Source organism: Cynocephalus volans, chromosome 17, assembly GCF_027409185.1.
Source record: "Cynocephalus volans isolate mCynVol1 chromosome 17, mCynVol1.pri, whole genome shotgun sequence".
Taxonomy (NCBI): domain Eukaryota; kingdom Metazoa; phylum Chordata; class Mammalia; order Dermoptera; family Cynocephalidae; genus Cynocephalus; species Cynocephalus volans.
The window spans coordinates 22668691-22693825 of record NC_084476.1 but is presented as its reverse complement, the minus strand read 5'-3'; the positions used below and the strand labels follow the sequence as shown (position 1 = coordinate 22693825).

General features: G+C 53.6%; 1 protein-coding gene across 1 annotated transcript in view; it reads left to right on the top strand.

The window, feature by feature from the left end:
* COL27A1 (collagen type XXVII alpha 1 chain) overlaps positions 1-25135 on the top strand; it is a 148223-nt gene that overhangs the window by 90848 nt on the left and 32240 nt on the right. The window contains exons 28-37 of the mRNA XM_063081986.1: positions 3625-3678; positions 8411-8464; positions 8973-9017; positions 9115-9159; positions 9456-9509; positions 10666-10719; positions 11599-11652; positions 12934-12987; positions 14818-14871; positions 19283-19390. Coding sequence (XP_062938056.1) covers positions 3625-3678; positions 8411-8464; positions 8973-9017; positions 9115-9159; positions 9456-9509; positions 10666-10719; positions 11599-11652; positions 12934-12987; positions 14818-14871; positions 19283-19390 — 576 coding nt within the window. The remainder of the gene's footprint in view (positions 1-3624; positions 3679-8410; positions 8465-8972; positions 9018-9114; positions 9160-9455; positions 9510-10665; positions 10720-11598; positions 11653-12933; positions 12988-14817; positions 14872-19282; positions 19391-25135) is intronic.

Here is a 25135-nt window from a genome sequence, read left to right as displayed (position 1 = left end):
CTTTGTGCATTCACTTATTCATTCAGTAAATTCTGTGTAATATGTGCCGGGCAGCTCCAGGAGCTAGGGGTGCTGCAGTGCACAAGTCAGAAAGCAGGCCCTCCCTTTGGATCTTATATTCTGCTATGGATGGCGGGACAGAGAAAATCCAATAAGTAAGTAATGCTGCTATGGAGGAAGCGGCAAGAAGATGGGAAATACTTGGGACAAATGGGACTGAGGGTTAGAGGCGAAGGACCCAGGGGTCTTGGGCTTCTTGTGATGACTGAGGAAACAGAACTATTCCTGAGGATCTCATGGCCAAGAATGGTGGGAGAGGTTGGGAGGGCTGGATTCAGGGGCCCTTTCCACTCCCACAGAGTGATGTGGAGAGGGGAGGGGCTGCTGTCATTTGGAGCAGGTGGAGCTTGCTTCAGGTCCCTCTGCTTCTGCTGATGGTGATGGAGACTGGGAAAGGGCACTCACTTCGGCCACGGCCGGGGCTCAGGGCTGGGAGTTCATTCCAGGGTGGGCTTTAGGCAGATGGAAAGAGTGCAGAGGGTGGAGTACCAATCCAGGCCCAGACCCTGAGACAGAGCTAGGGAATGATGAGTTCAGGTTGCTCAGGTCCCTGTAAAACTCAGACTGGGGAGCTCCCTGGGATCTGATGAGGGAGAGCTCAGGAGCCTCTGGTGGTTTGAACTCAAGGGAACCCACACAGACCAGTTCTCTGTGCTGATTAGGGAAGCAAGGCCAGCTCAGTTTCCAGACTTTTTCATGTACCTACTGTGTGCTGGCCATATGCTCAACCCTGGTGGTGCAAAAATGGTAAGAAATAGGTCCTGCTCTTAAAATTCTTACTGTCTAGTGGGAATATCAAGTATAGAAATTGTCTCAGTCATTAACAGAACTTCATTGAGCACTACTATGTGCCAGGCAACACTAGGTGCTGAGAAGGGATACGGAGGGACTAGTCCAAGGACGAGAAGCCTGGACACCAGTAGCCATCATCCAGAGCAGAAGGTGCCGAGCACCGGATGGCTGTGTCCATCCCCACAATTCTTTCTAATGAGGTGGAAAGTTCTCACGGTGCAGAGCAGGGATCAGAAGCCAGCACTGGGCTCCCAATGAATTGTGAGGGTTTTTTTGCCTTGTTCATGAGGAGGAAAAGCCACGTCTGGCCTGGGGCTGGAAGGGCCGGTGACGTGGAAGTGGAAGTGTTGAGGGTAAAAGCAAGAGGTCAGAGGACCAGCATCCTGGTGGGTGGGGCTAGCATGGCAGGCCGGGGCACCCAGCTTGATATCCAAGGGTCCAGCCCCCAGCCCAAAGGCTGCAGTGCAGCCTCCCTCCCCAGTGTTTGGAGATGGAGTGACTAGAGACCATCAGCGTGGGAGGTGTCCAGGGTAGGACCAAAGCCCCATCATCAAACTCTTCCTCCTGTGGCGCTGGACCTCAGCCTGTCCTCATCTGTCCAGTGGGAGGAGGAAAGTCTGGAAAGGAGTCACTGGGACAAGGTGGAAGGTCAGTGGAAGATGAGAAAGTGCAGGGACATCCAGGCCAGCACATGGAGAAAGGTGTGGGCCTCCTCTGAATCCCTTGACCCCCTGGCTCCTGTTATCTCCCCCGCAACCCCATTTCCTCAGTCCTTCCGTCTGTTCAATGGGTTGGCTCAGGCTTAGTGAAACCAGACAGTCACTTTCTGCTTTCAGATCCCAAGATTGCCATTGTCCTTCCCCTGCTACAGTATGGGGTCCTCCCTCAGATCCCTTGGGGATCCTTCTGGCCAGCCAGCTGCTGCCCTTATTGCTGCTGGAGAAGTTATAGCACAGACGCCTGCAAAACTGACTTCAGAACCAGACACTCGGGAGTCAAATCCTGTCTCCTCCACTTATTAGCTGTGTGATTGTTAGCAACATTTATAGTTCCTCTGAGCCTCAGTTTCTTCATCTACAAGTCAGCATAACACTGCCTTTATTATGAGATTGTCATGAGAAAAAAATGGCATAGTGCATGCTGTAGCGCTTAGCAAATTACCTGCATGTACTAAGTGCTTAATGAATGGCAATAACTATTTGTCAGATAATTACCACTATTTTAGTAAGACATTAAAGTGACATTTCTGCTGATACTGTTCACATCTGTTGCCATTTTCCCACTTTTTCAATCACTTTAACATCCATTTCTCCTGATGTAGTCCCTGAGGTCAGTTAAGATAATTATCCCATTATCGTGGGGGAGGGGCACTGGAAAGGCTGTGGCACCTGCCCAGGGTCATCCAGTGACCAGAACTGGATCTAGCGTCCGGTTCTGACCTCCTCTCCCTTTCAGAGGGCTGGTAGCTACCTTTTACTGAGGACTTTCCTTGTTATTTCAAGAGGTAGGGACTCCTCTTGTTCCCATTTTATAGATGATGAGACTGAGGCCCAAAGAGTCTAAGTAGCCTGTCTAAGGCAGCACAGTTAGTAAGTGGCAGAGCCGGGATTTGAACCCGGGCTCCCTGGTGCTACAGCCTGTTCTCTGAAGGACTCTACTCACTGCCTCTATGTAGAGACTTGGCTCCCGAAATTTCCCAGAGGCAAATTGCATGCCTTCTGCGATTTGAGGTCACTCCATAAAACAGTCCATTCTCACCCAGTCTTTGTGTTCTCCACCAGCCGGGAGTCGGAGCTGCCTTTTTACTGGGCCAAGCCAGGGTCCACGCCCTACTTGCTCTGCTTACGGGGCCAGGCTGGGACGGAGCCCCTCACATCAGCCCCTCAGCAGCAGCTGTCAGAGGGTCTGCCAGTGGCTGTGGCTGTGTTTGCACCCCTCAAGGCCATGAGGGGAGATAAAGGGGGGCAGCAAAACTTTGTCCCAAGGCCCAAAACAGAGCTGGGCCTCTCTGGCATTTGGAGAGGGGACGAGGCTGTCTCTTCCTTGTAGGAGGAGCACGCCCTGTCTGAGAGTCACTGCGGAGCAGAGCTGGGAGGCTCCTGCGGCTGTCACAGGGGTCCTGGCTGGAGGATGGGCTAAAGTCGCTGCTTGAAGTCTATCGCGCTGGGCCTAGACATTACGCAGTGAGGCAGCCCGCTTCCCCTCCGACTTCTTTCTCTCCCTGCCCACCCTAACGCCCTCTTCATCTGTTCATGTGTTCCTTGGTCATTGCACAGATTCCTGAGTACTTGTCTTATGCTCATGATGGGCCAGGTGCAGAGAATTCAAAGAACAAAACCCACCCCGGCGTCTTTCCTCTCTTCCCATCTCTCCTTTATTCCTCTTTCTGTCATTCCTTCATCAGACCAAGGTAACTGAGCATCTTCCCTGGCCAGGCCCTGTCCCTTCTCTGGGCCTCCCCCTCCCCCCCTCTCCTCCCCTCCTTCTGCTTTTTCTTGCTCCTCTCCCCTGTCTCACTTCCCAGGCTCACCTCAGGGCTGGGTTCCAGGTTCTTCCTCCAGTTCCCCTGGCCTCTTTCTGCCACCGCTTCTCCCAGTGGCTGGGTGCCCAGTCCATGAGTGTGGAGCTGCTGGGGCCGAGGCAGGGGCAGCTCCTGAGCCGCGCCTGTCTGAGGGCTGCAGCCTTCACGCTCTGTCCCCCAGGCTCCCAGCCCCCAATGTACTGTCATTCCCTAAAAAGGGGGCTTCTCCAAACCCTTTCTCTTCCCCACAGGGTCCTCCAGGATCTCGGGGCCCACCAGGCATGAGGGGAGCAAAGGGACGCCGGGTAAGTGGGCTGTAGCTCCCAGGGGCTGACACTGGTGGGGAGGGGAACACTTGCAGCGGGGCTACCAGTCACTGACCCTACCCAGCTCTGAGATCTGGGACTTTTGTGGCACTTGGTAGGGATCCAGGCTCACCCCGGGCCTGGCTCTGAGTGTGGGAGCCCCACCTATCTTTCCAGCCCATTTCTGAGCACCAGGCCTTGCCATTCAGTGGCAAGAGTACCAGTGCTTTGTTCATTCATTTTTTCATTCATTCATTCAAGTACCCTTTATTTAGCACCTACTGTGTGCCACACACACAGTAGTTGGAGTCTCTGCAGATATGGTGAACAGGACAGGCATGACCCCTGCCCGCCCTTGTGACTCAGTCAGTAGTTCAAACAGACAACTTGGCAGACGTGGATGATGGAGTGCAAGGTCATCAGCACAGGGGTGGGGGAGGCACAGGCAGCATGGGAGCCATAGGAGGCACCACAGCTGGCAGGGCTCCAAGGGAGGTTTTAAGAGAGGGCTATTCCTGGTTCCAGGCAGAGGGACCAGCAGGGGGAAAGCCCTAAGGTGAGAGGAGTGTGGTATGTTTAGGGACCCCTGGGGTCAGCAGACGGATGGGGCTGAGACTTAGCAGACACCCTGCCTTAAAAGCAGGGCCTTAAAAGCCACAGCTAGGCCTATGGGCTATGCTGCAAAGGTAGTGGGGAGCCACAGAGGGTTTTAAACAAGGGCTGGCCTGAATGGAGTAGGCAGGAGTAATCACCAGCCCTTACGCTGTGCCAGGCACCGTCTGTCATGTGCATTAACTTATTTAATCCTCAACATTACCCTGCCAGGTGGGTGCTATTCTTATTCCCACTTACAGATGAGGAAACAGAGGCACAGAGAGGTTAAGTCACTTACCTCTGTGCACAGTCAGCAAGTGGCAGAGCTGGGATTTGAACCCAGAAAATCTGGCTCTTTTGCCTACTAGACTCAGCCTTATTTTCAAGCATGCAGGAGGGTTGATGGAATGGTCTCCTGCCGCCAACTAGTGTACAGGTGCTGGGCCTTGCAGCTTTCTTGTCAAGAGGGAATGCGATGGTACAGGTAGCGCAGGCAGTCCAGGCAGCCCAGGCCTGATAGCTGAGCTCCACACAGGGGATCTCTGATTATTATTCTCCTCTTGGCTGGATTTCAAGTGGTTTTAAAATTTCCCCTGAACCAGATGGCCTGAGCAGCCGGCCTGGGAGAGGGGAGATTAAGAGGCATTCCTCTGGCCCAGCAGGGCCCCTCCCAGTGCCCAAGTTCTCTGGGCCTCCTCGAGCGGGCCGAGGCCCAAAGGCAGCCGGGTTCCATTCCCATCCTGTGCACGTTCCCTCCTGCCCCAGGAAGCCGGATTAGCTGGAGGGTGAGCTGTGTTGGCCCAGGCCCCAGCCCTGCCCCAGATGCAAGGCTCAGGCCCCCCTCAACTCACTGGGCTGCCCCCGACCGTCTCCACCACCCCTTCTCAGCAGTGGCTTGAAGAATGTATCTCCTGCTTGAGGAAACTCAGGCTCCCAACCACATCAAAGTCTCCACAGCTGGGAGAGGAGCATTGGGAAAATGAGCCCCTCTCTCCACTGGGTTTGGTAGGAATGCAAAACCTAGGAGATGCGTCCCCTGGGTCCCTGCCTAGCAGGCCACCCTTGGCCATTTCCCAGATGGGGTAACTGAGGGTCCCTGTGAAACAGCTCAATTCCAGGCAAGTCCTTTTCAGCTCCTGGCTTGCCCTGTGCCCTTAGCAAGGCCCTGCTGCTCTTTGGGCCTCAGTTTCCCCACATGTGCCATGGGGAATGGGCTTGGAGGTCTGCAAGGCCCTGTCTGCATTCCTGCCCATGTGTAGGATGGGCCCTGCTGCCTACCCCATCCCCCATCCAAGAAGGATGAACACTGAGGGTTTGAGGTCCAGGGCAGGGTGGGGTTCCAGAACCTCTGCTGACAGGGTGGGGCTGCTGACTGGGACCTTGGTCCACCAGCCCCAGTCAAAAGAATGGGGCTCTCAGGTCAGACAGGTATAGAGGTCTCAGTCTCCCCACTTACCAGCTGTGAGACCTCAGGCCAGTTTCTGAACTTCTCTGAACATTTTTCCTGGTCTGCTCAGGTGGGCAGCTTTAATTCCTCCTTCCAAGGGGACTGTGGGGATTCTGAGATTCAGGCACCTAAGGCTGGACTCTGCTGTGTGAGTGGGGGTCAGAGCTCAGCAGACCTGGCCTCCGATCCTGGCTCCTGCTCTTGGACCTCGAGCAACTGACTTCCCCTCTCTGAGCCTTCTCTGGTTGTTCCTCTGTAAAATGGGTCAGCAACAGGACCCACCTGGTGTGATGGCAATAGGACTCAATCATTTAACGAGCGCCTTGAACATGGTAAGCTCCTGATAGGGCAGCAGTGAGTCGTAGTATGTGTTGAGCACGTGTTTCCTCCCTCTCGTTCATTCGTCCCTTTTTCCCAAGAGCTCTGATTGGCCAGATTTTATGTCCCAGGCAGGGAGGGGCTCCTCCCCACCAAGCCTGACCCCAGGCCTGGCTGGAGGGCAGCCTCAGCCGTGATGGCAAACATCTTCCTCCAACATCTTCCTTGGGGAGTGGGTGCAAAAGAGCAGACATGTGGCTCTGATAGAAACCCAGGCCTGCCTCCAGTGGGGCAGGCCTGCCCTTGTTCAATTGGGGAAGGAAGGGACAGGGCTGGAAGACCCACAGGACGAGCCCCAGAGTGGCCCAGAGCAAGGGTCAGCATGTGAAGCAGCCCTCGCTCCTCTCCCTGTGCAGTGGAGCTGGGGAGACAGGGTGGCTGGTGGTCCCACTGCCTCCCCCTTCCTACAGGCGGGAAAGGCTGGTCCTGTTTCCCCGAAGCCAGCCTCTCCCTGGGCTCTCTAGTGCTGTCCTGGCCTAGCAGGTTCTTCCAGATAAGAAGGATTTTAGACATTGTTTTCTCCAACACCTGCCCGAGTGTGCACCCTTCCTGGTAGGCTCCTCTAGGCTCTGACGTGCTCACCCCTGTGATGGGGAGCTCACTCTCATTCTGATAAACACTGGAGGTAGTGGTGGAAAAATAGTCATCTGGCTGACTTCGGTTCAAATTCTGACTCCTCTGCTTACTAGCCGTGTGACCACAGGCAAGTTCACCTCTGTTCTGAGCCCATTTCCTTATTTGTAAAGTGAGGATGATAGCTTTCACTATTATTGCTGCTGCTGCTGTTGTCACCATGATTGTTAGACCACATAATCTTTCTCCCAGAAAGGTTTAGATCCTAGCGTAAACTGGGCGCTGTGTCATTCAGTCCAAGCCCTCGACACCTCTGAACCTCCGCTCCACTCCCAGAGCTATCCCTTTCCAGGGGGGGAGTTTCTGTCTCAGCTGGAGACAGGGCCCAGGGGCCAGAAGCCATATCTCAGAAGCACCCAGCTGCCTACCCATCAGCTCAGCCTCTGTCCTGACCTTCTGTGACCTGGCTGCCTCCACCTTCTGTGTCCATGAATCGGGACGTGAAGTCTAATGCATGGCCTCACAGTGTCCATGTGTCCTGAGATTGAGGTGCTGTTGCGGGCTGTACTGTGGAGTTAAAGCATCGGGAGCTCTAGGCAACTGGCATTTTCACTTTTTCCGGCTTAATTGTTCATTGAAAATTTCCTTGTTTGATTTTTAAATGATTTTTTTCTCATTTTATTTTCTCGTTCCTCATCCTACCCTCACCTAGACACTTACTTCCCCAGCTCCCTTCGTCTGAGGCAGTATTGCAGGCTAGTCCCCTGGGCTCCCAGGCTGGGGTGGGCCAGCCTCCTTCACAGGACACTCTTTCTCCCTCCAACTTGGGCCTCTTCCGACCCCCTACAGAACAAACACCACACTGTTCTCCATGGGCCTTTTCCAAGAGACCCCATCCCATCTGTGTCTTTGTGGGAGTCCCCAAGGAGGGAACACATTGGGTGGGACCCTGGAGTGGATACCAACTGCTAATGTGTTAAGGGACCTCGGACAAGTCATTTCCCTTGGCTGGGCCTCCCCCTCCCTATCTGTGCAGTCGGGGGAGAGGTGCACTGCACTTGCCCCCAGGCCCTCCCAACAGTCCAGGACGCAGACTCCTGTCTCAGGGGTCAGACTTAAGCTCAGGGCTCCAGGGAGCAGCAGCCTGACTCCTGCTCCCAGATGCACACCCTGCCCTGTTCCAGGCCCTCCTTATGTCAACTCTTCTTCCGTGATCCGGCCCAGGTTAGCTGGCACATCCGGCTGGAGAGAGGCTGCTCCATGCAGCTGGCCATGAGCAGACCCTCCCCAGGTCCTTCTCTGGCAGCTTCCCCCAAGGGCTGTAGTTCACATACCTGTTTCCGCCCCATGAGTCCTCTGGGAAGAGCGTGTGGCCGCAGAGTCTGAAGGTCCGGGGTGGGGACTTGACCATGTGTCTCTGCTCTGGCCCTCAGTCTCATTGTTTGGGAAATGGGTTGGCTGGGTGTCCCTAAGGTCTCTTTAAACAGGGTTGTTCCTGCGCCTGCCTTTTTTGGGGAGGGTGGTGCATCTAGTTGAGTTCACTGTGTGTGCCCTCTCTGCAGAGCTAGCTCAGCAGGCACGTTGCACAAGGGTGACCTACCTCATGCGGGAAGGAGAGGAGGAGGGAGCCCCAGGATGGTGCAGGGAGAAGCCCCAGGCTCTGGGCAGCCCCGCCCTCCTGGTTCTCAGCCCAAGGGAGACCCCTGCTGTCCACTGTGCTAGTCCCTTTTTCTATTCCAGGGCCCCCGAGGACCAGACGGACCAGCTGGGGAGCAGGGGTCCAGGGGCCTGAAGGTACTGACTCCCATGCCCTTGCTCAAACCTTCTCCCATGGGTCGGGAACCCAAGCACCAAAGCTTACCCCTCCCTCAGCACCAGGCCCCTTCGGGATGGCAGGAAGTCCCTGAGACACTGCAGGGCACATTTCCAAGAGCTCATCCCATCCACTTTCCCTGGTCCCCCTGTAAGATCAGAGCAAGAGAAAGCAAGAGAGAGAAGAAATCACACATGCTCTCTAGCCCTTTCCTGGGACCCCAGCCCCACCAGATCCCCTGTGGGCTGAGACTGCCTTTGGCAGCCCCATTGGTAGGAAAGGATCCTTGGTTCTTGACCCAGAGCTCCTGGTGACTATAGCGAGCCATTCCCCTTGCTGGGAGTCAGTTTCCCCACCTGCACAATGAGGCGGGGGGTGAATGCTGTGATCTCACAGGTCCCTTCCATCTCCATGGGGAGGGACAGGTCCCTTCTTGATAAAGGATCCTCCCCAACACCCTCTCCCACTGTCGTGCTCTGCTTCCTGTAGGGCCCTTCAGGACCACAGGGCAGACCAGGCCGGCCTGGACAGCAGGTATGTCAGGCCAAGGCCAAGCAGGCCGGCCGCCAGGCCCCCTCCCACTCCCTGCCTTGTGACATGTGCCTCTAATGACCCCCACGTGTGCTTCCAGGGCGCAGCTGGTGAGCGAGGCCACGTGGGCCTGAGAGGCTTTCCTGTAAGTAGTACCAGTTCTGGAAATTCTCTATGTGTAGCTTTGGGGTCAGGGAAGATATTAGCCATTTTAACCAAGGTCCCATCCTTCTGTGGAAACCCTCAAGGTTCTAGCTGCCCACCCCCTTCACTGAAGCCCCTCCAGCATGTCCCCCGACCCCGTGCCTCAGCCTGCCCATCTGTCACATGGCAGAGGGTAGTGGAGGACCTTAATACTCGGTGATGGATTGCCTGAGAGCACAGAGATAGGCAGGGTGGGGCAGGCCATGGACTAAGGTCACCTTTGTCTTGTCTCTGCAGGGCATCCCAGGTCCCTCAGGTCCCCCAGGCACCAAGGGCCTCTCAGGAGAACCGGTAAGCACCCTGTCCCTCCTCTTTTGTGTCTCTGCACCTGGCAGGCTGGTCTCATTTGGGTCAGCTGCTTGGAGGTGTGGGCTAGGGGGTCGGACAAGGAGAGGGTTTGGAGAGGGACAGTGCCAGGCTCTGCCACTCTGATGGGCCAGGCCTCGGGGTGGTGGCGGCAGCGCTGGCCCAGGAGCTCTGGGTTTGAGTCTCAGCTTACCCTCCAGCCTGTTTTCTTGCCAGTAAAATGGGGGCAATTGTCTCCATCTTGCCATTCTGTGGAGAAGATGAAATGAGGAACTGTCCAGAAGGTGCTTAGCACAGTGGAAGGTGTAAGGAAGCAAGGAGGGAGGGAAGGAGAGAGGGAAGATTAGAAGAAACTCACAAGCTGGCTGGGGGCTGCAGAGTCCACGTGGCTGGAGTGGAGAGAGGATGACCTCAGGGAGGGTAGCAGGAGGAGCCATGGAGGGTGTGCTCTTTATCCCAAGGACAACGGGGAGCCATTGAAGGTTGTGAAACAGGAGGTGACCTGATCATCTTGCCATTCAGACAGTGCCCATGGAAGGATGGGTTTGGGGCACAGCCTGGGTGTCAGGGGGCCCCATGAGGAGGCTGCAGAGAGTGGTGCTGCTGGAGATGGCAAGGAGAGGACAGAGTCCCAGGGGTTCAGGGGGAGGGATCCTTGGGTGGGAGAGGGGGAGAACAGGGGGTCCCCCTGTACCCCAGGACCACTGCTGCATTGCCACCTCTTGAGGCCCAAGGAGTCACCCTTTTGAACAATGGGCTGGCCGGGGCAGGGGTGGCAGTGGCTGGGGGTTTCCAGAGGTGGATCCAAGGTGGAAGGGCATTCTAGGCAGAGGGAACAGTGAGCAGGCTGCAAGAGCTGGAAGGTTTCTAAGCAGGGCAGGGCCCCGCTGGACTTTGGGCAGATGAGTAGGAGAGTGTGCAGATGGATTGGCAGGGACACAATGGAGGCCACTGGTGGGATGGAGCTGCAGATACCAGGCCCTTTGGTGAGGCCAGGTGGGCTGGGGGTGGGCTGCAGAGTCCCAGCTTGTGTGGGTTCTCTCCCTTACCTACCTCTCCAGGCTGTATTGTCAAGCCTCAGAGACCAAAGTGGGCCCAGCTTGGTTTCTCCCAATTGTCTGTGTGTCTGTCTGTCTTCCAGGGCCCTCAGGGACCCCAGGGGCCAATCGGCCCCCCAGGAGAGATGGGACCCAAGGTGAGTGCTAAGGGACCCTCTTGGTCCCACAATGCTGCTGGGGGTGTATCAACCCCTGCCAGCCCTGCTCCGGGGGCCCCTGTCTGCTGTTCCCTGTCCTGGCCCAGGGAGATGCTCATGTCCTGCGTACTGCAGAGTTGAAGGGTAAACTCCCTGGCAGAGAGGCAGATCCATGCCAGTGACACAGGGTGAGGAGTTGGGCTCCCAGTCTCAGGAGCATTGGGTGGGACGCAGTGGTGGCAGGATCCTCCCACACAGGATGTTGGCGGTGCCTCTTTTGACACCACTGGAAAAAGCAGTGCTCTGCAGTCCTGACCTTGCTGGGACCTCACCCCAGCACAGGGGTTTGACCATCAATGCAGCCCTCTGAGGGTCATGCAGAGAGGAGCTTGGAAGGGGCCTCACACCCCTGTGCCTCAGCCAGGGGAGAAAACTGAGCCTCGGGGTTTATGCAAGCGCTGCAACCACACGTGATGCTCTCAGGACCCCTTCCCGCCCTCATCATGGTGGCTTGGCTGCGGAGAATCACTTGGCCTTGAGCACAGCATCCATTGGCTTCCTCCCCTGTTGTTATGTGAATCATGAAATTTTCCTCCCTGTGCTTGCCAAGGGGCTCCTAATGTGGTAAACCACATTCATGGGGAGGGAGAGGCTCTAGCAGCCTCGGGGTAGTCCCGAGGCTGAGCCAGCCTGGGCCCAAACATCTTCCTCTTCCTAGTTCCAGCTCCAAGCTCCAAGAAGGTGCAGTCTGCTCCTACTCCGTGTCTCTCATGCTGTGTGACCTCAGGCACATCTCTTGCCCTCTCTGGGCCTCAGTTATCCCCTCACAACAAGAGGCCAGGCCTTGCTCTAGGAGGGACCAATGGCATTTTCTTGCAGGGGCCACCAGGTGCAGTGGGAGAACCGGGCCTTCCTGGAGATACTGGGATGAAGGTGAGGCAGGATGAAAGAAGAGGAAAATGACCTGTTGAAATGAGCTCTCAGCTGGTGGCATGTCCTTCTCACAGAAGAGAAACAGGCCTTTCTTGTGCCTGGGATAATGGGTTCTCTGTGCTCCTGGCTGGGAGCAGGGCCTGGCCATGGCCATAGCAGAGTGCCCAGCCGGCCCGGAGCCCCCACCCCTGCCCCCTGCCCCCTGCCCATCACTGTTTTCTCTGGCACCTGCCCCTGCATTCATGCTGGGACAGCTGTACCTCCCAGCCTCGTGTGATACCATCTGCATTTCAGCGCTGGTGCCCCTCATTACCTGCCGAGAAACAGGCGCCCATTGATGCCTGGGCTCTGGGGAGAGCACCCTCTCACTCTACTGTTGGAAGAGGACCCTGCTGCTCATGCAGGTTCCAGGGCCCACGAGCCATGCTGGCCTGGCCCGCCTGAGGACACTGTTGAGGCAGGGCTTTGAGCAGCTGACAGGGGCTGTGGGACTTGGGGCCGACCACACCCCTTCTGAGTTCCCCTGCCATTCAAAGAGGGAATTGGACGAGGCCTGGGACTGTCAGAGTTGGTTTAGTTCCAGAATCCTTTGCTTAAACAGCAATGAAGTAAACTATGCCATGTACGAGAAGTGGGATTGTTCCAGTTGGGACAGGACGGGGAGCTCAGAGCTCTGCCTCCTCCTTGTGTCCCCAGATGCCAGCAGGGAACATAGCTTGGAAATCCCCGGATGAGAAAGACCTTTTGGGGGGTGGGTGACACTCTGGCTCATTTAGGGCTTCTTCCTCGTTTGGGTTTCTTTGCAAGTGAGAGTAAAGGAGGTATTGAGTCACAGAGTTGCTGTCCCTGCCTCTGGTGCTCCTGGAGCCAAACTCCCCAGGTGTGGATCTGGAATCTGTCACTTATTTGCCTCTTTAGAGCTTGGGCTAGTTACCGATCCCCTTTGGTGCCTCAATTTCTTCATCTCTAAAGGAAGAAGCGCTTTCCTTGCTGGGTGGTTGCACAAGTGAAATGAAGTTGTATAAAGAAGCACTTAGAGCGGTGCCGTGCAGTGTTACTCATGGTGGTGGTGGTGGTCTAGGCAGTCCCTCTGCCCTGGCATGGGAGAACCCATGGCCAAGGCTCTGGTTGGTGTTTTACAATTTCCCTTTGGTCCTTGGGACCTTCCCCAGCTACCCGCACCCCCCCACACACCAAGTCAGAGCTAGTGGGCACAGGAAGGGTGGTGAGGGCAGGGGCTGGCCCTTCCCCCGTGGATTTGTTGTGTTTGGTTTCTTCTAGGGTGACCTTGGGCTCCTGGGCACCCCTGGGGAGCAGGGCCTCATTGGGCAGCGGGTAAGTTGAAGCAAATTCATTGTCCCTGGGTGTTTGGGTGCTGGGGGCAGTTTCCTCAACTGCAGAAACAGATCATGAACCTCTACAGCCTTGTGCAGTCTCTTTTGATAAGCCAGCATTTCCACAATGTGGAGAAAAGCATTCTGTGGTCAAAATGTTTGGGACCCACGGCATGCTTGGTGTTTCCTCTTACACAGTAACAGTAGCATTTTCAAGGCTCTGAGAAGGCCTGAGGTCAAGAAATTGGTTTATTTTGGGTTAATCCAGGTCCTCCAGACTTATCTGAGCACCAAGCACTTTACTGAAAAACATGCTGTCCTCAAAAACTGCTCCCTGGAAGGTTGTCTTCCCCTTTTCCACGAGAAACCTGCAAAGCTTATCTTGCTCTAAGCAGCCCTGTGTCCACCTCTTTATACTCTGTGCCTGGTTTCTTAGGCCCCTGCCTGAATGTGAACTTTTAGTGCACTGTGAGGATACAGACCAGGCCCCCTCTAGCACCTTCCCAGCAGAGAAAGTGGAGCCCAAGAGTGACAAGGAGTTAGTGTGGGTCTCAGTTCATGGGGGCACCAGGTCACCGATCCCAGTCCCCTCATTTCTCGTCTTTCCTTTTTTCCAATGCCTAATGCTACTCATGGCCCAAAGTTTTCAGATGGCTCACAAATGAAGTAAGACAGAATGAAAAGGGATTGCCACAGGGTGAGAGAGGATGAGTGTGGAGCTGGGAGCACTGAGATGGCAAATCTTTTGTGCCCACTAAGATTGATCAGTAGAGTCTTAGAGGACTGTGCTAAGAAGGATCCTGAGGCTCCATCAAGGCTCAGTAGAAAAGTCAATGACAGGAACTCATGGGTTGCCCCCTGTGTGTCAGGCACTTTTCCCAGGGCACGGGGAGTGCAGCCATGAGTAAGGGGAGGCCTGCTGCGTGGAGCTTCTGCTTCAGGGGACTGATTAGTGATGTCTGCCATGGGTACAAGCGGAGCTGTCACATCTTTGCTATCCCAGCATCTGATGATCCCTGAACTGCTGTGAATCCTAGACGCAGAGAGAGACTCAAACTTAATTTGTGAGCCATTTAGAGAACTGAAGAGTCCAGGGGCATCTCTGGAGCTGGAATGGCAAGCAGGGAAGCTGGCTGAGGGTCATGGAGGGCTAGCTTCATTTTGCTCATCTGAGAAATGGGATTCCACCAAGGAGTTCCATGGGGGCCCACTCCAATTCCAATAACAGTATCTCAAGTGGCTGCCATTTGTGGGGTGCTCACTGTGCCTCACAGCAACCCTCGAAGAAGTGGTACCAGCCCCATTTTTCAGATGAGAAAATAGATGCCCATGAGGATGAAGTAGTTTGCTTGTGGCCAAACAGCCAGTGTTTAACCTGGGAAGCTGGTAGTGGCATTGAGGTCTGTCTGATGTCAAAGCCTATTCTTAAGCACTAGGCAGCACTGCCTCCCCAGCCTAACCAGTTAACCTGGACATAGTGTCCAGGACATCTCTGTGATAAGCACTTTCTGACTTGTGACCTCATGTAGCCCTCACCCCACCCCCCTGCAGATAGAGCAGTCTGTGGCCCGGGGATCTGCTCTCCCTTTCTGAAGAGCTAAGGGTGGGGCTGTAACCCTAACCCTAACCCTAACACTGCTGCTCATTCATTAGTTCAGCCACTAGTTCAGCCACTGGCTACTGTGTACCCTCTGTGTGCCAGGGCCTCCAGGGTCTACTGCCTGGAGATCTGGGGGTTGGGGTCCAGCACCTTGGAAGGGGGAGGAAGGAAAAGCACACTGGGGTGCCCTCTCCAGTAATGTCTCCTTGTCTTTCCCCACCACCTTTCCAGGGAGAGCCAGGCCTTGAGGGTGACAGTGGCCCTGCAGGGCCTGATGGGCTGAAGGTAAGAGCTCTCTGGGGCAGAGTCTGTGGAGGAGGATATTTTGCAGGGCCCTGCCCCTCACCTCTGCCCCACTGCTCCCCATCCGAGACCTCAGTTCCCTCCCAGAAGCACCGTGTTCCCATAAGCCTCAGGGATCAGACCCCTGGCTCCCATAGAGAGGAGGGTCAGCAATATCTAGCAGCCACCTCCCACCCTGCCCACTGGGCTGCCTGCTGAGGAGGGACTGGGGGCCATGACCACTTTCCAGTCCTCCCTGCTGCTCTTCTTGAAACATCAGCTCCTCTTGGCTAAGAGTGGTTCCTGAGCACCCACTCTATGCCAGGTCTGGAGCCAGGGGCTTTGATATCTATCATCTCCGTAACATACTGAAAGATCAGGAAAATAATAGTCACCACCAATGACTGATAAGCCACTATTTAGGGAGGACTAGTCACACATGTACCAGGTACTACACTAAGACTTTTATATGGATCACCTCCATCAATGCTACAAGGTAAGTTCTGTCTTTAGAGGAGGAAACTGAGATTTAGACATGTGAAGCAACTTGCCTGAGGAAACACGGCTAGTAATCAGCACATCTAGGACTCAAATCTGGGCCTGTCTGGCTCTAAAGTCCTGGCTTGCTCTGCAGCACCATACACAGAAGGTGAAAAGACCGAGGCCCATAGGGAGGCAGAAATGTTTCCATCCAGAGTCTACGGCTGTGAGTGGAAGAGCTGAAATTCAAACCCATGGCTCACAGCTCCCAAAGCCTGTTGGCCTGACTTGGCCCTGCTGCTCTCTATTCTCTGGTCAGCCACAAATGCTGGAACCATAAAGAGGCACTGGGGCTCACCTGAACTGTGGACAGGCATCACTCTCTGACTTACCTGTCCTACCTCCAGCCCAGGCCTGTCCCTGACCCCATAAGTGGGCTTTCCCCAGGGCTGACCTGTCACACTGTGCAAGTAGGTTCCCCAGCCCAGAGGGCCCCGAGTGCCACATTGTGGGGTCCCCTCTGTCACCCACCTACTCTCCGTGTGACCTCAGATAGGCAGCCCCCTTCTCAGGGCCTTGATTTCCCCATCCCCAGACCTCCACCCCCACCACCGCTTCTCCACAGTTACCCTGTTTCCCGGTCTCCAGGGTGACTTGACAGGTGCCTGCTGGCTGAGCGTTTTTTTCTTGCAAGGACAAGGGCGCCCCCTGTCTGTCATCCATCTGGCTTCTCTTGCCCCCAACCCTGCTGCACCCCAGGGTACAGTAAATGTCCCAGCCAGGAGACCAGGAGCATTGACAGCTCCTTTACGCTGTTTGCCAGGTGCCCGCTACACTGTGTGGCAATGCTGATGAATGTTATGGCTGAGGCTCTGTACGCTTACGGGGTGCCAAGCACCACCTGCCTTAAAAGCTTTATGTGAATGCACACATTTAATCCTCCCAGCAACTCTCTCAGCTACATTACCATCCCCAGTTCACAGATGAGGAAACTAAGGCATGAGGAAGAGGCCTCCTCACCCCACTTCTGGGTGGCCATCTTTCTGCTACTTGGAATCTTTGCTGAGGTGGGATGGGAGGGGCTCCTCCTGGCTTGGGGGCCCCACACGGTCTTTCTTCCTCCACTTTTCACAGCTTCTTGGCCCTGGCTTCACCCTCTTTTACTCCCTCCAAAGCTAATTCTACCCTGGTCCTTGGATCCCAGTAGTCACTCAGATGCACAGCATATTTCCTGGTTCTTGCATGAATCCCATCTCTGTTTTCTTTATGGTGTTTGTCCAGAAATCACCTTCATGCTGGAAACTACCTCTTTCTTGGATGTGTAGAACACTTTATACAGTGTTTTTATGCCCCTTATCTCTCCGCTGGTGGTGTTGGACACGAATAATAGTTCACCTTTAACCAGTGCTCATGTGCCAGACTCTGTGCTAAGCTATTTAGATGGTTTATCTCTTTTAATCCTCACAGTAATCCTTTGATCCTTATTTTACAAATGAGGAAACTTTCCCAGGGTCACAGCTACTGAGTGGTGGCGGCAAGATTTGAATTTAGGCAAGAGAGCCCCAGGGATGGGAGAGATATTGTCCCCTGAGCAGAGAACCTTGGAATTAGAAGAAGCCGGAACCCTGGGTTCTCACTCATGCTCTACTACTGACTTATTGTGTGGTGTTAAGGAATCTCCACCCCTTTCTAGGCCTCAGTTTACCTATCTGTAAATTGAGAGGGTTGAGCTAGGCAACATGTAAGGCTTTTCTGAGCACTGGCAGATGTCCGATGATTCTGGGATTCTCCAGGAACTTCCAAAGCCCATTCTGCCTGGAATCCACAAGGACACCTCCCCAGCTATGTGGAACCCAGGCTGTGTGGGTCTGGGTAGTCCCTGGTGCCTGGTTACATGCAGGGCCCAGGATAGGCCCCTTTGCTGAAAACAAGCCCAGCCTCCTGGAACAGGCTGCTTGCCTCTGAGAGGTAGGAGAGCAGATGGCCAGGGATGACAAACCAGAAGCGGAATCTTGGAGCCAGGACAATCTGCAAAAGAGTCATCTGGGTCAGCCCCCTGTCCCCATGCCAGGCTGTGCTTGGAATGTGAGAATCTCAGTGGGAGTGGACCTTGGAAACTAACCTGGCGTCCAGATCTGCTCTACACTGGCTCCTGCCTCAGCTTGGAGTCTCCCTCCTCATCGTGTCATCTCTGGATCTCTGTTGGAAAATCCCTCCTACTTGTCCCTGTCCCCCCACCTGGCGACTGAGCCAGAGACTGCCCCAGCAACCCCCCACGCCAGCCTCCCGTACCCGCAGCCCAGGCCCCAGCAGGACCAGCCTGCAGGGATGAGTTTTCTGCAGTCGCCTTCCTGAGCCCCTCTTCTCAGCCAAGCCAAGCCCCAGGCTCCAGCGTCATGCCCTCAGAACCGTGCTCTCTCTCCTCTGGATGCACATCTGTTTATCAGTGTACCTCGTAGAACATGGTGCAGAGACACAAAACTGCCACAGGCGCACTCTGCTTTCCCAAGCCTGCTCCCCTCGCCTATCCCTTCCTTGTTCCTGTGACTTCATGTCCTTTCCCATGGGCTTCTCTGAACAGTCACAGCTGAGCCACGTGCAGACTGGCCTCCGGCCCACCAGGCCTGCCAACCCCAAAGGGGATGGCCTTCTGATGGACGCTGCCTGTCCCCTGCAGCCACACCCACACTGCACCCCTCATGCCCGCTCTGCCCACCATGCCACTCTCTCTAGGAACATGTGAAGGTGGCAGTGATAAGATAAGGAGAGCTCAGAGATATACTGGGGGTTTGTCTGAAAACCCTCTGCAAAGCTGGTGCTTGCAGAGGACTATAAGCCTGTGCCTTCGGCTCACAAAGCCTTGTGAGCAGTTGCCTTTCCAAGGAGATCACCTCAGGTGCCCCAAGCCACTGAAGTCCTGAAAGACCTTGGTTATGCACCCCCCTACTAACGAGGGGCATCCTCAGGCTCCTGCTTGTCAGTAGCTGGCCAGGCATCTAAGTGCTTGCTTCAAATCCCAACTCCACCGCTAGCAAGTTGTGGGACTTTGGGCCAGATAACTCAGCTCTGCCTCAGTTTCCTCATCTGCAAAATGGGACAAAAGGAGTACTTACCTCTGAAGGGTGTGTGAGGATTGTCAGTTCATACATGTAAAGGGCCAGAATTCAGTCCAGTGTGGTGACTGCTGTGTAAGTGTTCGCTGCCATGCACTTGATGGAGAAAGTATTCTACAGCCAGAGGGAGTGACAGCCATGCACCCTGGGCAGTCACGGGACAGTGTGCTCATAGTGGAGCGACACAATGCAGCTAAACATGGGAATGCGCTCTCCTGTTGGGCTGAGCCGTTACAGCTTAGTTTATTGCTAACTAGCTTCGTGGCCTTGGACTGGTTGCTTCACTGCTCTGAGCCTGGTACCTAGTGATCAAAACTACCTATTATTGATTGTTTTTATTGTATGCTGTTGTTGGGTAAGCATGTGCTGACAGTGCAACTCAGAAAAATGGAAAGAGTTGGTTCTGAGAGCAGAATTGGGTGAATTTTTTTCCTTCATAAAATTTTTTTTTCAGCTCACAACTCTTGTCCTCCCAACGTGTCTAAGGTGGGGAGAGGTTGCCCTGGTCTCCCAAACCTGACCCCTTCCTGTGAACTCCATGGGGGGTGGGTGGGTGTGGTCAGGGTCCTGGCTTCTCTCTGAGCCACTCACTCACCCAACCCTAGGCCCAGGCAGGGACACATGGAAACCACCGTGTCTGGGATGTTTCCTGTGCCCACCAGGTCATGCCAGCCCGATCCTTCAGGAAGCTCAGGGGACTGTCAGGGGAATCCAGAGCTGGTTGGCTGTGGACTTCCACATGGAGCGCTGAGGTTTGGGGCCTCCAATGGGCTTGGTGATTAATTTTTTCTATCTCCCTTCCTCATGCCTTCCCAACCCAGGGGGACAGGGGTGACCCAGGGCCTGATGGAGAACATGGCGAGAAAGGCCAGGAAGGATTGAAGGGTGAGGATGGTCCCCTTGGTCCCCCAGGCATCCCTGGCATCCGGGTGAGTATGTGGCTGGGTGTGGTACTTGGGGCGCCTGGTACAGTGAACACTCAGGCCTGTCCGGGTTACTGGATGGGAGGTCTTTTGGCAGCAGCCCACTATGTGGTCTTCTGCCAAGGTCTTTCCTCCACCTGGGAGTTTGCCAGAGAACCAATCTGACCACATGCCTGCCTTGCTTAACCCTCTCATGGCTCCCAAGTGTCCTCAGAACAACATCAGTTCCCCTTAGCCTGGCTGCCCTGCCCTGCATAAACCTGGCCCCTGCTGACCTTGTGCTATCGTCCAACCCCCACAAGCAGCCCCACTGAATGTTTCTCAGTTCCTTGGACAAGCCGTGTCTCTCACGTCTGTGCCTTTGCACATGTTCTTATCTCTGTGCAGGACACTCTCTCCTCCTCGCTCCCCTGTCACCTGCTTAACTCCTATGTGGCCTTCAGCTATCACCACAGGCCTCCCCTAGTCCAGAAAGCCATGCTTGGCTGGGCTGTGAGCCTGCAGGGGCATGCATAGCCCCCAGGGTATTTCTTGGCCCCACAAAGGCCAAGACCTTGTCTGGTTTACATTTATGTCTTTAACGCCCAGCCAGTGTCTGGCACATAGGAGGTGACCAAACTCTGTTGATTAAAAAGATAGCCAGAGAAGCTCTGCTCTTCCACCCTCGCAGAAATTTATTTAGTCAGTCCACAATTGCTCATGAGCATCTTCCCCGGGCTGGGTCCCTTGAGATGGAAGAGGTGAATCAGAAAGCATCCCTGCCCTTGAGGATATAGAAAGGAATTACACTGTTTCAATGTGTTTAGACAACATGCCCAGTGCTTTCCAGAATGTTCCTTTTTTGATGCTGATAGCAACTCCTGAAGACTCAGAAAATCAGAGAGGTAAAGGAACTTTTCCAGGCTCACACAGTTAAGAAATGGCAGAGCTTGAATTTGAACTCAGGCCTGCTTGACTGTACACATTATTGGCTCTCTGCTCTGGCAAGGTTGAGATCCAGGGCATTGGTGTGGGACTCTGGAGGTGAGATGGGGAAGCAGGTAGAAGCCTGACTTTAGAGTGTCTCAAACATTAGACTGATGACTTGGAACTCGACCTTGTAGTGGAGGCCATGGTAGGTTTCTACAGTTGAGTGTGTGTGACCTGGGAGTGCTGGGCCAATTCAATTGAACTGCTTGAGATCAGTGGATTAAGTGGCTTTGCAGACAGCCATCCAAATGTACCAGCCTCTTGGCATCCACCTTGAGCCAACCAGGTGGTGAGAACTTGCACTTCTGCTGCAGCCCAGTCTCCCTGGGCTGTATATGTCTTGCTCTTCATCCCCTAAGTGGAGAGATTTATGTTGTCACCTAAGCAGAGCAGCCCAGTTTTATTTGGGACTGCTCTTGACATTCTTTTTCCCTCCTGGAGTGTTTACATGACTAACCTAGGGCAGATCCAAATTAGCCTGCAACAAACTGTGGTTGTGGGAAAATATTTGTTTCCTAAAAATAGAACTGAGTGCTAATCCCCCTTAACAGCTGCAACAGAATGAGCTCACCAAACAATCAGAGAAGAATACAAGGCACTCGGTCAGACACGCCGTGCCAGGAGGCTTCCCCTGGGCTTGACTCAGCGGTGGGGAAATGGGCCAGGGGGAATTTAGCAAGAGGGGCATTGGCCCCAATTCTCCAGCAGTAACTAGCTGTGTGATCTTTCACTTGCCCCTTGCCCTTTCTGGTCTAGCCTTTGGTATGATGAAGGATTTGGAAAGAATGTGTGCTAAGATCACTTTGAGCTCCAATGGATGTTCTAGGGACCCTTTTTTAGTGAGTACTACAACTACGGAATGGGCAGCAACATGTGGCAGAAATAATTTTGGAGCCAAGAGTCCAGAGGTTAACCCGAGTTTCTGCCTCAAGCAACCCACTCTCTGTGTGACATTGAGCAAATCACTGTCCCTTTCGTCTTGGTTTTCTCATCTATAAAGAGCAAATGAAACTTTGGATAGAAAAGCACTTTACAAAATACACCAGAAGTATAAAAGATTATCTTATGAATTTAAAGGAAGAAATGACTAAAAGCTGGTGCTGGTGCTGGTGCTGGTGCTGGTGCTGGTGGATGTGTGGTTAAGGCTGGTTGTGTAAGCAACAGTGGTGGTGGTAGTGGTGTTGGTGTTGATGGTGATGGTGATGGTGTTGGTGATGATGGTGGTGTTGATGTTGATAGTGGGTGGTGATGATAATGGCAGTGGTGATGGTGGTGGTGATGGTGGCAGTGATGATAGTGGTGGTGGTGATGATGGTGGTGGTGGTGGTGGCAGTCATGGGGATTGTGTTAGTGGCTGTGATGGTATTGAAGGTGGTGGTGGTGATGGCAGCAGTGACAGGGGTTGTGATAGTGGCTGTGATGATGGTGATGATGATGGTGGTGATGGTGGTGGTGATGGTGATGGTGGTGGTGATGATGGTGGTGGTGGTGGTGGCAGTCATGGGGACTGTGTTAGTGGCTGTGATGATGATGGTGGTGGTGGTGATGACGATGGTGGTGGTGATGGTGGTGATGGTGGTGATGATGGTGATGGTGATGGTGGTGATGACGATGGTGATGGTGGTGATGGTGATGATGGTGATGGTGGTGGTGATGATGATGGTGCTGGTGCTGGTGCTGGTGGTGGTGGTGATGGATGTGTGGTTAAGGCTGGTCGTGTAAGCAACAGTGGTGGTGGTAGTGGTGTTGGTGTTGATGGTGATGGTGGTGGTGATGGTGATGGTGGTGTTGATGTTGATAGTGGGTGGTGATGATAATGGCAGTGGTGATGGTGGTGGTGGTGATGGTGGCAGTGATGATAGTAGTGGTGGTGGTGATGGTGGTGTTGATGTTGATAGTGGGTGGTGATGATAATGGCAGTGGTGATGGTGGTGGTGATGATGGCAGCAGTGACAGGGGTTGTGTTAGTGGCTGTGATGATGGTGATGGTGGTGGTGGTGGCAGTCGTGGGGATTGTGTTAGTGGCTGTGATGGTGTTGAAGGTGGTGGTGGTGATGGCAGCAGTGACAGGGGTTGTGATAGTGGCTGTGATGATGGTGATGATGGTGGTGGTGATGGTGATGATGATGGTGATGGTGGTGGTGATGATGGTGGTGATGGTGGTGGTGATGGTGATGGTGGTGGTGATGATGGTGGTGGTGGTGGTGGCAGTTGTGGGGATTGTGTTAGTGGCTGTGATGGTGTTGAAGGTGGTGGTGGTGATAGCGGCAGTGACGGGGGTTGTGACAGTGGCTGTGATGATGGTGGTGATGGTGGTGGTGATGGTGATGACGGTGGTGATGGTGGTGGTGGTGATGGTGGTGATGATGATGGTGATGGTGATGGTGGTGGTGATGGTGATGGTGATATGGTGATGGTGGTGGTGATGATGGTGGTGATGGTGGTGGTGATGATGGTGGTGATGATGATGGTGATGGTGGTGGTGATGGTGATGATGGTGATGGTGACGGTGGCAGTGATGATGGTGGTGATGATGGTGATGGTAATGGTGATGGTGGCAGTGGTGGGGGTTGTGATAGTGGCTGTGATGATGGTGTTGGTGATGATGATGGTGGTGCTGGTGATGCTGATGGTGGTGTTGAAGGTGTTGTTAGTGATGGCAGCAGTGACGGGGATTGTGATAGTGACTGTGATGGTGGTGATGATGGTGGTGATGGTGGTGATGATGATGATGGCAGTACTGGTGGTAATGGTGGCAGCAGTGGCTGTGGTTGTGATAGTGGTCGTGGTGATGGTGATGTGTTTGTTGTTGTTGTGGGTAGCAGTGTTAATGTCAGTATTTGCCTTCCCTCCCACTTCTCATGTGTCAGGACTGGAAGGAGAGTCACTGGGGCCAGCTTGTGTGTGTGAGGGGTGATGGAGGCAGTGAGGAGCCTGTATTTGAGTCTCTTTTGCATCATGGCTGCAGGACAAATACCTCCCACTCCCTACCCTGGAAACAGTCGAGTGTTTAAAAATAGAATTTTATGAGCCATCAGGGCCTTTCCAGAAATGCATCTATATGGCTGGGGCCCAGCACAAGTCTTCATTCCAGCCCCACACCCCACCCTACTGGATGCTCCAGCCCTTACTCAGGATTTCCCACCATGGGGATGCTCTCAGTGGGAGATGGCACAGCAGAACAAGTGGTGCCCTGTCCTGGGGGAGTCCCAGGCTCCCATCTCCCTGCCCTTGTGCTGAATGCTTAGGCCCTGACTCATTTCTTTGACAAGGGATCAGCCAGCCATTGCGATTACCTCAGTCCACGGCAAATTCCACCAACCACTGTGTCATGACCTCACTATTGCCTGACCAGGACCAGCCTGGGACAGGGTACCCCAGAAACAGGATCCATGTCTCACTTCTAACCTATCTGGCTTGCCCACAGACGGTGCCTTTATCTCACTGAGACTCAGTTTCTTTAGCTCTAAAATGGGATAAATAATCCATTCCACCCAACACTGGTGAGAATTGAATGAGAATTTATACAGAGCCTGGTCACAGAGCCTGGCCTATGGTTAAGGCCGTGAGGATTGTTAATATTTTATTACTGGAGAAGCAAGAGACCTGAGATAGCCTAGTGCTGTCCAACAGAAACAGAATAGAAGCCACGTATGCAATTTAAAATTTTGTAGTATTTAAAATGTGATTTTACATTTTAAAAGGGTTAAAAAAGGTGAAATTAATTTTAATAATGTATTTTATTTAGCCCAATATATCCAAAATATCATTTCAATATGTAATCAATATAAAAAAATCATTGAGATATTTTGCATTCTCCTTTTTGTACTAAGTCTTTGAAATCCAGTGTGTGTTTAACACTCACTGCACATCTCAATTTAGATGTAAATTTTCACTGGAAATACTTGATCTGTATTTAGATTTCATAAAACTTACAGTTGACAAAGTAGATTCATATACCCAAGCACCAAAGTAGATTCATATACCACCAAGCTGCTCCAAGCATACTTAAAAGTTTTCCAGTAACTGAATTGGGTGTCAGCTTTTAGATTTAATTTTTAATTAATTAAAGTTAAATAGAATTAATGATTGAGTTTCTTACAACAGCCATATTGCAAGCGCCTACTAGCCATATGTAGTTAGAGGCAAGACCTTCATATTAGAGATGGAGAAACCGAGGTCCCGAGAAAGGGCAGAACTTGTCCAGGGACACGTAAGGACTTAAGTGCCAGGATGCAGGAAGTCTGTCCTTGGTTCCTTCCAGGGCCACCATTCTTCCTTTCCTGAGGACCACAGTGTGGTCTGACTGGTGCCTCCCTTTGGGATAGAGTCATCTTCCCCACTACACTTTTGCCACATTGTGTCTTTTGAGCAGACAAAGCCTATGCTGAATCAAAGCCAGCCTTCCTATAATTTCCATACACTGACCATCCCAGACAACTGGCTGTCCCTGCCCCAGAACAGCTGCAGAAATCTGCAGACAGGAATTAAGTTCCTCTGGGTTGGTCCATGTGTTTCCTCGTTCCTCTAGCATCTCCTCTCCCTGCTCCCTTTCCATCACCATTGGTCAGTGCCTCCTCTTACAGTGCGACACCTATTCCCAGACGGGACCATCACCTCCCTCACCCTACAGCATGTGCCTCTGTGAATGCAGCCAGAGGGATTGAATCAAACCAGCTCTTTAGTGCTTGCCAAGAGCGTAGATGTTCTTTCCAGCTCCCTTGAGGCTTGTAGTCAGAAAATCCCTTCCAGGCCAAAACCACTGCCTGCCCTACCCCCTAC